Genomic DNA, 16,124 nt, shown 5'->3' on the forward strand with positions numbered 1-16,124 from the left:
TTTCAACCCCGGCGTCGGGTGCCTCGGCCCCGAGAAACCGTCCAACGATCCAGCCGGGCCACCCCTCGCCCGCTCTTCAACAAGTAGCGAACGTGCGGGAGCGTTTCTTTTTATTTTTTCTTTTTGTTTTTTTTGTTTTTGCCGGGCGTCGCGACGCTGCCCCCGAGCGTCCCTGGGATCCCGTGTGCGCTGCGGCTGCCACGGCGGCGTACCTGACCCATTTATCCGATGGAACTCGAGTGGCGCGCTGCATCGATCGACCCAAATCCGGCCACCGCGAACCCCACCAGGCACGGGGTGGTGTACCACCACCGTCGTCGTCGTCGACGACGTAGACGAATCTCCTTTCGGAACGTTGATACACGTCCGTTACGTATACCCTAGTAGGAGTTGTACGAGACCGCGGCTAATTTCACCCAGCGAATGTCGAAAGCGTCGCGATCAATTCGATCCTCCGGAGACGTCGCGATCGCGTTGGTCGACTTACCGGTAATCAGCTGGTACCACGTGCGAAGGGGAAAATTAAAAATTCGCGAGACGCAGATTTCGGTGGAGCGATTTCCAAAATTCACCCCCCCTCCGCCGTTGACTCTGAGATCCATGTCTCGTGGTCCTCGATAAAAAAAAACTTCAGCGAATACTGTGCGGTAAAAAAAAAAGAGAGGAAGAAAAAGGTGGCATGTGGAGGTAAACAAGAGTCGGATACGATCGGCAAATTAAACGCCTTGGCAAATCTGATTAGTCAGCCAAACTACCTCGTGATCGGATAACGAGGAGTTTATGCGGCGTTACGGCGTGCCGCGTATTTGTGCAACTTTCAAGGCCGCTCCTAATTTCGTAAACAAAGGTTAGACTAGGTCCGTGTCCGAGTCCAAGTCCGAGTCAAGGATTACGACTACGCGTCGTTTGCAAAAAAAAAAAAAAGTGGGGAAAAAAAAGTGAGAAAAAAAATCATTTTGTTCGGGAGCATTTCTCGCCCCGGGACTCGGACGAATCCGATCGAAAAATCGCCGAGCTCGAAATCACGCCGATGCAACGGGGTGGTAATCACGCGGGTCGGTAATCGGCGTCGGATTACTTTGCGCCATTAACGGAAAAACGGAAAGCGACGCCTTGGCGGAACAACGAAGAATAAAAGGAGGATAAAAGTCGTCGACGGGGTGGGAAGGGGGTGGGTGAGGGAAATATGTAACTCCGACGAGGCAGGCGGTGGATGCGAAAGCCATTGTGCGCACAGCTAGGTCGTAGAGCGTAGTGCACCTGACCCATATACCGAGTCGGTATTGATCGACCCAATTCCTCGTAGCTGGCCGACCCCCCCCGGCACGGTTTGCCGTGACTCGACCGAGTTACGCGAGCCAACCTCACCCGGTGAATCTTTCGCCTGCGATTCCCGCACCGCGATTATCGTGCACACCTCGCGATCCGCCGAACGCCGACGCTCGAAAATCCGACGTTCCAAATTTTAGCGGAAAGAAAAGTCCGTGAAATTCACAAGAGCGAAGAAAAAAACAAAAACAGATATTCCACGATACGAGATTGAAAAAGTCTGTCGGTTTTCGTTCCCCTCGCCATCGTTTCTACCGATTCTATTCTTCACACGGTAATTAACGCGATCGTTAATTGCGAAAGAGTTCCGGCGCATCGTCGAGCCGCGTTTTTTTTCTCTTCAGCCCGCTGCACCTTAATTAAAATATTATCAACGCGCGTTATCGTCGTAGCTCACGCATCTCTTGCTGCTAAAATCAATTCGCCGCGGCGAGCTGCTCTTACGCCTCCACCGCGTTCGGGTGTTCCTTTTGCTGTATATACGATTAGTCGTTGGCGTTTTTTTCTCTACCCTTCGCGTAAAAACTCGTGAATTTATCCGCGGATGAAATATCGCGTAGCCGCCCCGGCGATATATTCGTTCTTCTCGAATCATGTTCGATCCGAGTGTCTGATCCAATTTACCAAAAGATTACAATAGATCGGCGCACCGCGTATTTACAAATAATATGTTTACACCCGAGAAGATAAGGATTATACGATCGATAAGAAGACAATTAAATCTACCTCCAGATAATCACTCCGATACTACGGGCTACTCGTATTACCTCGGCCAATTTTTCTCCCGTTGCTTTTTACCGGTCGTCGATTGGCGGACGAGTTAGTTCGGAAGAATGCGATTCACGAATTTTTCTAAACATCCAACAACAACAAAAAAAAATAATAAATGGCCCTTTGCGACGCGTTCGTTCCGTGACAACGACGATCGATCCCATGGCGAAGGAATGTAGATCGGTCCCCCCGTTCATTGTCCGAGTTAATCAGACCGCGAACGGGAGCAAACGATTACGGTGACTAAAAATTCTAGGCTGCGTGTGGTTGGGCGTTTCAACGGATGAAAATAACATTTCTGTTCTTTTCGTTCCTTTCGCGTATCCGTACCGGTGTCAAAGGTCGTACGACGATTCGGCAAACGTACCAAAGGTGCCTCGATTTTCACGAAAACTTCATTAGCGGCGCCTTCGTCATCGCGAACAAGACAAAAAAAGCAAAGTTCATCAATCGCTGACCGTTCGTAATAAGAGTGGACACGAGTTTGCAGCGTTGCGTTTCCTCGGGGTTGAATCACAAGCGTAATTTGACGAAGGCCGTCACGTTTGTACTTCGCATGTACGGAGGAGAGAGAAAAGAAAAAAAAAATAAAATAAAATAAAAATAAGCCAAGTGTGCAACATCGCGTACGTGCGGGATACGCATAGTTCGTATTACCGTCCGGTGAACTTTGATATCGACGCGTGTCGTCGGGTCAGTCCCATTCGGAAACGTGTTGACAACGCGGCCCACTTCGCTTCCCTACGTGTATCCGCGACAATCGTTATCTACTTCTCGGACGCACGTTCGACGAGTGAAGACGACAGAAATAAAATAAAATAAAAATAACGTAAAGAAATGGGAAACTCGTCATCGATCCGCGTCGAGGTGTCGTTTTCAACCTGATCGTATAGTTAGAGAAGGTCGTTGGCCCGTTTTCCGTCGAGTCATTTCGGTAGCCAACGAACCAAAAGCGATTCCACGCGGGGGCGCGTATCGATGATATTTCGACGGTCGTTGAGCCGTAAGTACTCCCGTGACAATGAGACGTCGATCGAGTCGACTTGTGCACCGTCCGCTGGAACCCCGATGGACTTTGGCGAGGCGACGTCTTCTCCGGAATTCTTCGACGTTACCGAACCACGTGCCGCGCGCGACGCTCTTAGCTTTTGCTTCTTTATTATTATTATTATTTATTTTTTTTCATTTTTCCCTTCCTCTTTCCAGGGGGCACGAAACGCTATCGGGCACCGTTCTCAAAAGAGAATTTCAAGAGAGTTGCCGCTGCTGCTGCTGCGTCGCTGATAAAACGCGTGCAGCTACGAACGTTGCGGGGCCATCGCGTTGCCCGGAGCCGCTAAAACTCCGGAATAAATGCATGTCGGCGCTGTTCAACTCCTCGATGCTGCATCCACACGTAACACCGAGATCCGTACGAACGACCGTACATACGTGTGTATTATGTGTAACGCGATGTCAACGCACGAGCGAATGGGAACGTCTGCTCGTTTTTACGATCCTTCGAGCAAACGATAATGACGAGCTCGTTCCGACGATGGATTTTAAATTACCTACGCGCTCGAATACGTCCGACCGACCAACCGGCTAACGTCCGAACCTTCGTTTCGTCCACAATGCGTAAAAATGTCTCGCTTATTCTGTACATCATTCTACGTACGTACGTACGTTCGACGGATAAATTCGTATCAGCGACCATCTGTCTCGACGTCGCTTGCGAATACACGGGAAACACACGCGGCCCCGTCGTTCGGTGTACGGGCGAGAGAAAGAGAGAGAGAGAGAGAGAGAGAGAGAGATTATTTTTTTTTCTCCTTCTTCGTCTCTTTCCTTCTTTTATCTAAACGACCGATTCGAAAAACAAAGTCTGACCTCGATGAGGTTGCGACGCTACAACCTGTCTCATCTGCATTCGTTTCAAAAGACCGAAACGCATTCGATGAAATGTATTTTATTTTTTTTCTTTTTCTCTTTTGTTCAAAGACACGGCAATCGCCAGTCAATCATCGTCCGATCGATTGGAAGAGCGGTAACGTCGAATCGCGAATGCCGAGAGACCACATTCAATCGCGACACAATTCTCATTAATCCGTACGTTAATCAGGGACGAATCGTTCGTGAAGCAAAAAACAAATAAAAAAAAAAGGAAAAAAAACCATCGACATTTTCGACCTTCCAAATTGACAATTGGGTACGTGTGCGCAGACGTCTGGCGAGCGACGATCCATCTCGTACCCGTGACGATGGGAAACCGATGACGAATTCTTCGCGTCGTCCGCTACAAATATTAAGTCACGGTTTTACAATTACAACCGATTGACGTCAGACGCGTCTCTCTCTCGTCCGCATGTAACACCGAACAGTGTATATGATATACTTCCTTCTAAGTACGTAGGTGCGCGATATCGAACGTTAACCGTACGAAGTACCGGGGACAAGTTTCCTATGAAAGAAAGATAAAAAAAAAAAAAACCGATATTTTCAACCTCGACGATTATCGTCGTTTCGGAAAACAAAATTCCATAGCTTATTACGTACATTCCGTATCTCGAAAGTATCGCGTCTCGTACGTCTAGAGGCTCGCGCACTTCAAGGTAAGAGATTTCTGGGCTACAACAATTACGCCATAGAACAAATAAGATTTACATACGACCGAGAGCGGCAATATAGTGACGGTAGGTTCTGGTCGGGAATTACGATCGGAATATCAACGCCATTGGCTCGGAGTGAAAAAGTAACCAGCTGACAGGGAGGCATGAGATTATCGCGAAACGGCGATATCGCCCACGTTATTATTAACATTATCATCGTCGTTGTCGTTGTTGATTACGTGCGGCGGTTTATTAAAGCGATTCGACGTAAGATTTGTTTGTTAATTCTAGAACCTATTTTAACCCGGCGGTTGATTGCGAACGTAATTAATGCTTCCTAGGAGGCCCTTCGCCTCTCCATTCGAAGCGTTTGAAAAATCTAACCCGAAATCGTAACACGTCGAACGAACCGGATGCGAGGAGGACGAGCCGATGTCCGGCGATTCGCGAGCAACGCCCGATGAGGCGGCCTTGAGGGTCGTCGGTGAGATTGAACAGCTCGCGACGAATAAAAAGAAGAATACGAATAGAAGAGAAGAGAAGAGAAAAGGAACCCCGAATGGCAGTCGAGGTGTATTTGAGGCGAGAGAAACGACGTTCGATTGGCCCTTGGCCAACCAGAGGCGAACGCGTAACCGGGGAGAAGGTTACCGGTACACCGCTCGGCGAAACCCACACGCCGTAGGGCGTCACTCTACGGTTCAGCGAGACGAAATATTAGGGCCACGAAGGCCTCTCGCTCGGATCCGATCTTCCGTCGACCGGGAGAGGCACACCGCGAGCGGCACTGCCTACGCACTAAATACGAAGGCCCTTTTACGCGTGTGACGCAACCGTATCGTACGGCTTGTCGGCCGAAGCGGGAGCTCGCCCTTGCGGCTTGTCGCGATTCAATGCTCAATCAATTTTCACGGTTGCGAAACGATCGCGTATACGGAGCGCGACACGTAATTGCCGAATTACGTCGATCGACGGGGGTGGGGAGGGAGGGGGGAGGAAGAAATTTCCATCGGCTCACAGACCGGTGTAAAATGTTGGAGAATTTTCGAAGGAAGAAGGACTTTCGAAGGAAGAATATTTCAGGGTGGAAAAAGGCGGGGTGTCCCGGCGTCGCGTGTTCGAAAAACACGGTCGAAGCGCGCGTACTTTGTGCGATATCGTTGACCCGCGGTTACGGTTTCGCACGTTATTATAGCGACGACCGAGCGAGCGCGTCGAGTGAAAAATTTCGCACTCGGTGTAACGAGGCGACCGGAAGCGGTCGAACGAACGGCGGTTTACCGCGAACCATCCGAAGGGAAGAGACCTGACTCGGAGAGTCCGAGATTAGCTGGTTCTCCGAGATCGCGGACGTAGGAGCGCGTTTAAAATCTCCGCGAAGGTCGATCGATCGATTCGTTTATCGACGCCCCGAGATCGCGAGATGGAAATCCGAGTCGCTTGGATCTTCCGTAAAAAGTTTGCGGAGACGACGAGCCCCGTGCGGCGTTCGGAGCATCCCTTTCGAAGGGTCGGGGCGAGGTCGACTCGAGGAAAATCGCGTTGCACGGTTTTCGAACTTTCGAATCTCCGTTCTCCCGCTCTCTCTCTCTCTCACGCTCTCTCCCTCTCACCAGCCTTTTCATCCTCACCCACGGACACAGCTGAGCTGATACTGTGCGAGATCCACAGCCACGCAATCAAACGCACTTTGTTCCCCCGTGTAGGTGTATACGTGACCCTCGAGAGGAGGGTATTATACCATAGGGAGGGGCACGCCTATTTCGCCCATCATTTTAACCTAGGAGGCTGAGAGGAGAGATAAAAAATAGAGGAATACAAGAACTGAAAGGGAGCGAAATGGGTGAAAGAACTCCGAAGAGGGTCTGTAGTAGAGCGGTTGGAAAGAACGACGAGGAAGAGCGAAGTTTGAGTGGGGAGAAACGACTGGAACTGAACTGCTCTGAGCAACGAGTAACGTTACGCGATACGCATATGGACGTCCTCGTTCATCGGACTGCAAAAGAATCTGTCGTCTCAATAATTTCGAAGGACATCCCGAACCACTCGATGATTCGATTATCTCGTGAAAATTCATCGCGCGTTACGAAATTCGATCAATGATACGAAAGGTAGATTTTATCGTCCGTTAGGTCGTATTGTCTTACGCGAAGGGTAGGTCGGGCACGGTTTTAAAACCACCAGATTCGCCTCCGGACGACCTGCATCCCTCTCAGGTAGGAATAACGAACCTTCGTTACACCCTTTGTTTCGAAGGTCGGGAGCCGTCTCTTCCGTCGATCGTTGCCCCCAACGTTTACCGGAATATTTTTCGATCCAACTATACCGGAGAAACGTTATCATCCGCCATATCGAACGATTCCTAGTCGTTGTTCGAAAATATTCCGCCGCTATGAAACGAAATTCTTCGGTGGAAGGACCTTTATAAATAATCTCGGGTCAGGCGGGGCGCGGAGGGGCAGCTGGGCGAGGGCAGACGTGCGTCTAGACGGTTAAAAGGGCTCGGTTGCCAAAAAAAAGAGGAGAAGCGGAGGAGAGAGAAAAAAAAATGGAGGGAAAAAAAAAAGTCACGGTTCTAGGGGAGCTTTAAACTTTCACCGACTGCCCGTGGCGACGGTGCCAGACCGACGACGTCGAAGCCCTAATGGTCCCGAATCAGCTGCTGCTCTCCCGGCTCGAGGATACCGAGAGAACGACGAAAATCATTTCTCGGATTCCGAAAGGATGCGAGGATCGGGCTGCCCATTTTTTCCCTCACTCTTCGCGGTCCTTTGTCCGCCGTTGATCCACTCCGACGCGGTGCGGGGGGTAAAAAAGCAGCAAAACTAACGACGACAAAAACGACGACGAGGGACTCGCCGTCGTACCTGGGGCTGGGGTACGAAGACGAAAATGGACACGTCAAACAGGTGTACGGCCTGAATAATTCCGGGCGTCGAGCCCCGGAGTATAGGGGAGTATATAAACGCGAGGTGTGCATAGGACAGTTCACGGTCCGTCGCGTCGTTCACCCTACGCGCGCGGTTTAGGGAACGATAGGGAATACGGATGTGGGACGGTAGGGCGGGACCCCGACGACGACGACGACGACTGTGACGGCGATCAGGTGTTCGTGGGACGGAGACACCTGCCCTCCCCGTTCGACGCGGAGCAGGTAGGTCGACCCACCGACGATCCACCTTCGTATGTACCGACTCACGTGAAACGCAAGCGGCCTCGGTTTCTCGTATAGCAACAACGCAACGGACGCCGGGGTTTTTTGGGGTCTTCCGACGAGCGCGACAGCCGCCCCGGGTCTTTAACCCTTCGGAACGGCGCAGCCTTCGATATATGTATTTGTTCTCTCCTTTTATTTTTTTCTCAGATTTACCAGCCCACGCGGAGAGGAGGTCCGAACAAAGGGGGTTGGAGTGTCGAGAAACGTTCGCGTTTTTCGCCACTTTCGAATCGATTTCGAATCCCTCGGATCTTCGAGTGTCCGAAACGAAATCAGGGGAAAAAATTCAAAGATCGTTTCGCGGGGAATCGATATACCCGAGCTTTTTTTTGTCCGTGGACGTCGCAGCCCTACAAGAGCGCGATTCCGCAGTCCTCCTCATGGTACATTTCCACGTACCCGACGTTTCGCGTCATTCGCGTTTCCTTCAGGTTGAACGACTCGAAAAACAACAGACGTTTCTTTCAAGGTGGTTATACACACAACTATGAAAAAAACACATCATCTACAACACAAATATCGAAATCTCCTCAAGCTGAACAAATAGCCGGTGAATCCGACTAACAAATCTACGGACAACGCTGGATCACAACCGTATTGTTCACGGATCGTCATCTTCGTTTTCCCTACGCTCCGCTCTTTTCCCCCGAATTTATTTCATTTTTTTTTGTTAAATAAACTTTCACCTCGCGTCCCGTCGCCGTCGCGAATGACGAATAAAGGCAACAACAAAAAAAAAAAAAAAAAACAAACCGACGCGACGAAATAAATATTATTGTTTGCGTCTATAGCGTTGAACCTGCGCATGAATAATAATAATAATCGAGCGGAGCAATCCGATACGGTAATTAGGGAAATAAAATTAATACGACGAAAGAGAGGGGAATAAAAAAAAAGGCCAATCGTCGTTCGTCCGCCGCCGATCTCGCGTCAGGAGAAACGATCGCAATAAAGAACGGCCGATGGCGGTTAAAAAAATAAACGAACTTAACGAATGACTGGAAAAATTAACTCACCCAATAACGTGCGGCACATCGATGGAATGAGAAGAGGCTCTCTTCCGGTCACCGGCCATGTCGGCCAGCCTCGCAAAATCTGTGTCCTGGTCGGCAAGGCGAGCGCTTTTTCTGGACTCCAACAGTCTGACTTCCTCGATGCGTTTCGTCAACGTCACCGTACTCTGAAAAACCATCGAAACGACGACCCGCGGGTTAATTTCACAGACTATTTGGACAACGAAAAATGTTCGATGATGAGTAAAAATACAGAGCGCATCGGACGGATAGTTTCGCGACGCTGCGTTTATCTCCGGGTATGTTAGTTGCGGCTTTCTAGCGATCGACGTTGCGTATTCAGAGGTTCCGTTGCAGCACGTATCGAGGCATCGCAAACGCAGGGCGAGACGCGCGCTAACCGTACGGATACCCTCTCGCAAACCGCTTTCAACTGCGTATCATCGTGCGGTTTGAATTGTTTTCGCGTTTCTCTGTCGCAGATCGATGACCGCCGTTATTAAAGCCTCGTTGTGTACCCGGAGTTCGGATACGCGTAGAGGTAGAAAATGAGGGGAAAATGAGAGAGGGAAAGGAGAGATAAAGAGGGACGGAAATGAGATTGATCATTCATATTTATATAGTTAGAGTCCCAACCTCTCGTCCGACGAATCGATCGAAAGAAGGAGGGAAAAGAAAAAAAAAAGATACAGGATATCGCAGGTATACGTAAACTCGGTGACGAAAATAACGTATTCTTCGCGTTGCAAATTATTTTTTTCAAGTAAATACGGTGCGACCGAATTCTTCGAGTGAATTGAATATTTATTATTAATTATTTCATTTGAATTTCCGGTTCTTCGGTGGGAGTGAATTATACACTGCGATACACATACCCCTGTACATGCGTACTTACGTGTACACTTCCGGTGCGGTTTATGTATATAAAACCCGATACATATCGCGTGAATTCTATTGAATTAAGATTCACTTCCGCGTTAGGGGCGGCCGGCAGGGCGACGAGCGCGTCACGTAAGTCGTGTACAGCGAGTGGGTGTTGAACCTGATGGTAACGCGTCGGTGTTTGTCCCTTTTCCGATTTTCCCTGCGTTCCCCAAACGAGCCGAAAGGAGAAAAAACACTGAACAGGAAAAAGCGGAGTCTTCCTTTTTTTTTTCCCCTCAACTTTTATCGCGACGACGAAGATCGTCACCCTAGCGAGGAGAGCTTCCTCTTCCGGCGAATATCCCACGTCCGCGTTATACAACATGGCGCAGGATTTTCCTCGAGGCGTTCCTTGTACGAATCCCGCGCTCACACTTTCGTTTTGCTTTACGAAGAATTACGACGAAACGCGTTCGCGAACGATAATGCGAATATAACGACGTTCGTCGTACCGCCGAGTGCGGGCGGACGGTCTCAACTGCACTTGGGTTGCAACGAGAGGCGACCTAACCTCGCGAGAACGTCCGCCATGTCGACGAGACGCCGGGAGGCTCGCGAAATGGCGCGGACGCGGTACGACCGAGTGTGCCGGTATACGCGGGAATATTTCCCCGTATAGGTGGATCGCGGTGTAATTCGACGCGAAGCGTACGATCGGATTTCTACGGAGGACGTTCTCTTATTGTAGGATGATCTACACCGGGACCGATTTACTTCCTGGAATTCGTATTGTCCGAGAATTTTTCGCTCCAACGATTCGAAGATCCATGCGACACCGATCGACGCCGACCCCCGTGTACACCGCGTGTAAAAATCCGCGGTGGGTGTCGTCCAAGATTTCGAATTAGCTGCGCAATCTGTACAGGAAATATATCGGGGAAATATCGATACGCATCTAAATAAAAAAACTAATCCAACTGCGATAACGAATTGTATGTTTACCAGAGTATTGTGCATGTCATATATATATATACAATACGCGACGTATGGTATAGCTAATCAGCTTTAGCGGCGAGAATTATTTATCTACAACTACAATCAGCAGCCGCGGTTTATCAAATTATAAATGGCGGATCAACTTCAAGGTTGTTAATAAAGGGAATAACATATATATATAATGTGAAAACAATTAATCTCCATTCATTTCTCAACAACGTCTCGCGACTTTTCAACGTAAATAACTTGCATGAAAAGTAATAAACAGATGGAACAAAACAACTTCCGAACTGTTTCCCCATAGGTTTGTCCCACCGTCAAAAGTATGAGTTCGGTGCGTCGCACAACTTTATGTGCATGTTGCGAATAAATATAATATTAGATAGCAAAAACGAATTAAAAAAAAAACGAGCGTTTCCCAAATGCGATAAAATATCACACGCAATATTATACGTTGACGGTAACAACACTCGATTCTCGTTTTATTCGTCGAATCAGAGAATAATGATAGTTGGAACAATTATCAAAAACACCAGTGAAACGACGAGAACGATAATGGGAATTTTGTCGAATTCACTGTTAAAAAAAGTGTAAACTTTATGACAGTCGACAGCGTAACGCCGGTCGTATTCCGGATATGATAATGTCGGGCTAACGATGACGTCAGTCTTCGGTGGAATTGCGTATCCGCGAGACTCGACTCTCTCCAAGCAAACCGATACCACGCACTGCGCGGAACAAAGACGGTCGTAACCGATCTCAAAATCCGCGCAGACCACCCGCAGGTGAGAACACCGCGTTTACGCGATAGGCGACACAGTTTTGGCGAAGTGAAAAATCAACAAAAAAAAAAACTAATCTCCAACTCACAGAAGAACCGCAAATCGCAAACGCGCGAGATGAGCGAAAATGAAGGAGAAAAAAAGAAAATCGTCGGAGAGGAGAACAGCGAAGAGGACGAAAGGCGCGCTAAAACAAGACTGCGGATGAAACTCGACTCGCGGTTTTTGCCGTATAATTTATAAATACGTGTACCGTCCATCGCTTCTGCTTGGAAGAAGAGGCACCGGCATCGCGGCGGTAACGCGAAAGAGCTGATCCCTGCGATCCGCGGCCGAATATCGCGCGGAAAAGCCGACGAACATTCGCAACTCGTCTGGAGGTGAGTAGGAGACGCGAAAACACCGGGACGGAAAAACTGAGTCGTTGAAAATTTTCGGCCCGTAGTGCGCGTCGGGTTTCGTGTCGCGTCACGTGTTTTGTAATGTGAACGACGACACGATTCGACGACGGGGACGACGATAGCGCGTAGCGCGATCACCTGCCGCTTCATCGGATCATCGCGGACGGCGAATAACGTAAATAAACAAATAAAATGGAGGAATGACAGAAGATGACATAACGCGCGCTAATATCTCGACTATATTTCGAAGGTCGAGTCGCTGGTACTCGGACGAATGACGTGTGCCGCGAACGTATCCGTCGTACGCACACGTACGTTCGTCTGTCCGTGGTGTGCGCCAGCGTTACACGATCCTCGTTTGCAGCGGCGTTACGCGGTGACGATATCCGCGATAGAGTGCGAGGAAGCGATAGAAAATTATTGAGCGAGCGGAGGCAAAGGTCGCGAGAAATATTTCCTGTTTTCCCCTCCGAGTCGTCATCGGGGGGGATGACTCGGAGGGAGGAGGGAGGGAGGGAGGAAAGGAGGGAGGGAAGGAAAAGAGCGGAGCGACGCCGCTGCAGGAACGCGCCTCGTTGCAGCGTTCGCGTGTAACGATAACGAAAATAAAGCGCGTTATTACCGCGTGAGCCAGCGTCATCGAACGCGCAACGATCGACGGGGGCCGGGGCGTCGATTCGAGATGAAACCGGAACCGAGGCTTCGACGACGACGTAGCGATCTCGCCGAGTAGTCGACGCGATTCCGCGGGTCTTCGAACCTTTTTTTTTGCGCCCGATTCAGGCCGCCGTCACTCGAGTTCACTTTCGCGCGGAGATTCGCGTTTTTCCTCGCGCTCGCGACAACTGAACTTCCAACGCCGATACGAACGGCTCGCATGTAAATCGAGCCGCGCAATTTCCCGCTACGGGTATTTTTTTTCGTTATCAATACGCGCATGCGTCCGAGCGTCGGTATTGATAAATTCCCGAACGGAGGATCCTCCGTACATCTCGGCGGAGATGAAATAATTCCATTTCGACGATCGACCGTTACGACGACGTCCAGATTTTAAACGCCCACCCCCTTCCCTCCCCCCCCCCCCCTCGAGCTCGACGTCAAACGATTTCCCGCTCTTTCTCTCGCCGGGTAAACCCTCCAGCGAATGTGACGTCAGTCGATTATTCATCCGGCTGCTGCTCCTGACGGAACCCGTAACCACGCTTCACCTGACCTACGCAGTCTCATTTTTTCCAGGGATCCGGGGACTCGAGTTGCACGCGAATCCGGTGCGGAACTCACCGCAAAATATCGAGGCATTTTATCGCCGGTATTATCGAGGCGTTGAACTAAACGTCGCGATCGTAGCCGTAAAAGCGAGCGTAAGTTCACCGGTATAATAATAAGAAATTTGAAAGCCGCGGAGAAAGTGGTGGACAGAGTCAGGTGGGGTGGAGATCGGCGAGTTATAACGTCCAGCGAGAACGGATCGGATAGGATCGGGGGATCGGTGATTGCCGTTAATCGGAGCGTGTCCGAATCGCGCCGGTGTCTCGATAATCCGAAAGATCGTTACACGATCGTTCCGAATCGAAAGTGCTTAGAAGCGATCGATAAATCGCCGTTAAAATTACTGTACTCTTTCCTCGTCTGAGGGAATGAAAACCGCGACTCGTTTCCTTCCTCGTACAGTCAACGATCGAAAAATACGACGTTGAAATATCATCCGATCCGATAAATAATCGCCATCATCTCGCGGGTTTCCATATCGTCCGCTTTCGTTGCACAAAATACTCCCGATTTTCCACAAGTACATAATACAATTGTACGAGTTGGATTTTTTTTTCTCCTTTCTTCACCGTTGCACAGCTGAAGCAACGGTGATGGTGCAAGGTAGCGTGAACGCGGTGCGCATGCATACGAGTATACGTACACCTATAGAGTTAATTTATAGGAGAAATCAGTGGGTAGTACGAGAGAATGAAAAAAAAAATAAAGAAAAAAAAAGAAGCAAACAGAGAATGAATAAAAAATAAGTAGTATCCGCACATTTACTTAGCGTCTATGAGAGTACCTTGTACAACGTGCACACTTGCATCGTAGCATCGAAAATGCGAAACACAAGTACCTATCATGGAAGTGTGATATATTTTTTCTTCTAATTTCTGTCCACTTTATTTTCCGCGGCACGGTTGGGACGCTGATGAGGAATATTCCGTGGAACGTCCGTCGTTTGGACTAAAACCGATAGAAAAAGTGTAGAAGAAAAACCGAACAGCGTTTCGAAAATTATGTAGAATACGTAGTATTGGCGTATACAATGGTCTACCTGCATACGCGCGATACAAATAATTTAGACAACCGGTCGTGAATGAGATATTACTTTCAAATGAAGACGAAAAATTGAAATAGACGACGTTAACGTCTCGTTTATAAATAGATGAGCAAACCGAGCTAGTCGTGATGTGTGAAGAAAAAAATAACAAAAATTATTATTTTTCATTTTTTTTCGTTAAAAAGGAGGGAAAAGCACACGTTGCGCGTTAGGGTGATAATTGGAAACATTTGGAAATTCTACGCGTACGAGACGATGTATAAATATAGGTGAAGTCTGCATAGATCCGTCGACGTTCTGTTCGATTTTCGTATAAAGTAAATAATCGCAAGTGTTGAAATTTCTACGTGAAAAATTTTTCACAAATATGTACGTATGAATTATAATAAAATAGATGAGTTCGCGTATTCGCTTCGTCGTAAAAAAAAAATTGCTACTTTCAAATTAAGGTTATCGAACATACTCGAAAAAAATTTGGAAGAAAATAGATGAATAAAATTACAACGTAAAAAATTTACAGATAAGATACGTACGTAGGTATATTATTATTTTTTTTTTTCTTTAGGAATAAATTTCGGAATTCGTACGTATTTTCGATGAGGAAAATTTTGTTCGAACATATCGATAGACTCGAATTCAAGTGTCTGCAGATAGACACCTACGTGAATAGCCTTTCTTTTCTTACAACAAGTCGATGGTCTAACATTGTGAAATATCCTAGCAGGTGAAAGTGCACTTTATATAGAATTTATTTCAGAAGGTGCTTTTACATAAATTATATAAGTTAAAGGTGGGCATAACCACTTCGTACGAATCAGACGTGTGCGCTCGTTAATGTCTCATGTACGGGTACAGTGTATCCACACGTGATATAACGTAAAACGCGTTCAAATATTCTAAATGAATATTTGTGTATTATTCGGGCCGAGATTCAACATTTTTTTCAATGGGTATCCCATGCTACTCCCATGTGTATTTGAATCTAAAAGCCAGATCGGTCTATCTGCGAAACATCTTGCTACGATATTGAGGGCGCGCGGTTTGTTGTGGGGCGTCACCTCTGCTCAGCCCTGAAGGTGACGTCTCACAACAAAGCGCTACGCTGCTGGCTACCCGACTCCAGCAAAGCTCGGGTTTGCTGGTGAATTGAGAATTCGAATATTTCGACCCATCGTGTCTTAATTTTTCTACTCCCAACAGCGAATAATCGATGATTACTCGATCGATTGCATGAGTAGATGATTTTGGCTTTCAGATTTGAATTCCTGAGCTGATTATACGTGAAATTACTCTTGAAGAACCAAAAATAAATTCGATTTTTGAGCAAAAAATAAATCATTTTTTCAATTGGGTCTAATATGCTTTACTTACGTATTTTGACCTCAGGAATCCGAATCTGAAAGAAAAATTGATCTATCTCTGAAATTGATCGAGTTATCGCCAATTTTCATCTTTTCGGGGTCAAAAATAAAAAATTCATTTTCTTGTCTATATTAATGTAATTTGAGCTCAGGAATCCGAATCTGGAAGAAAAATTGATCTATCTTGAAAAATGACCGAGTTATCCCCATTTTTTCGCATTTTTTGGTATAAATTTGAGGATATCTCGAGGGGAAAAAATCTTAGCTCAATTTGGACGACGGATTTGTGTTCCTGAGGTCAAAATACATAAGAAAAGTGCCATACGATCAATTTTAAAAAATAAAAATTTTTGGTCAAAATTTGAGATTTTTCCAAGGGGTACCCCTTACGATTTTTTCAAATTTTGACCAAAAATTTTTATTTTTTAAAATTGATCGTATGGCACTTTTCTTACGTATTTTGACCTCAGGAACACGAATCCGTCGTC

General features: G+C 47.6%; 1 protein-coding gene across 4 annotated transcripts in view; it reads right to left on the reverse strand.

Annotated features, from left to right (window-relative positions):
* The window catches only part of LOC105689715 (zinc finger protein 395), a 66,827-nt gene that overhangs the window by 31,254 nt on the left and 19,449 nt on the right, over nt 1-16,124 (reverse strand). The window contains exons 1-2 of one of the 4 annotated variants that reach the window (XM_012406942.4): nt 12,584-12,793; nt 8,922-9,085 (exon numbers count right to left, since the gene is read on the reverse strand). In XM_012406942.4, coding sequence (XP_012262365.2) covers nt 8,922-9,085; nt 12,584-12,601 — 182 coding nt within the window. In that variant the 5' untranslated portion in view covers nt 12,602-12,793. Of the gene's footprint in view, nt 1-8,921; nt 9,086-9,813; nt 10,755-10,784; nt 10,815-12,583; nt 12,794-16,124 lie in introns of those variants that run through there. The other 3 variants (XM_025746039.2, XM_048657931.1, XM_012406941.4) reach the window with 3 other exon arrangements.

This window comes from Athalia rosae, chromosome 7 (genome assembly GCF_917208135.1).
Source record: "Athalia rosae chromosome 7, iyAthRosa1.1, whole genome shotgun sequence".
Lineage (NCBI taxonomy): Eukaryota > Metazoa > Arthropoda > Insecta > Hymenoptera > Athaliidae > Athalia > Athalia rosae.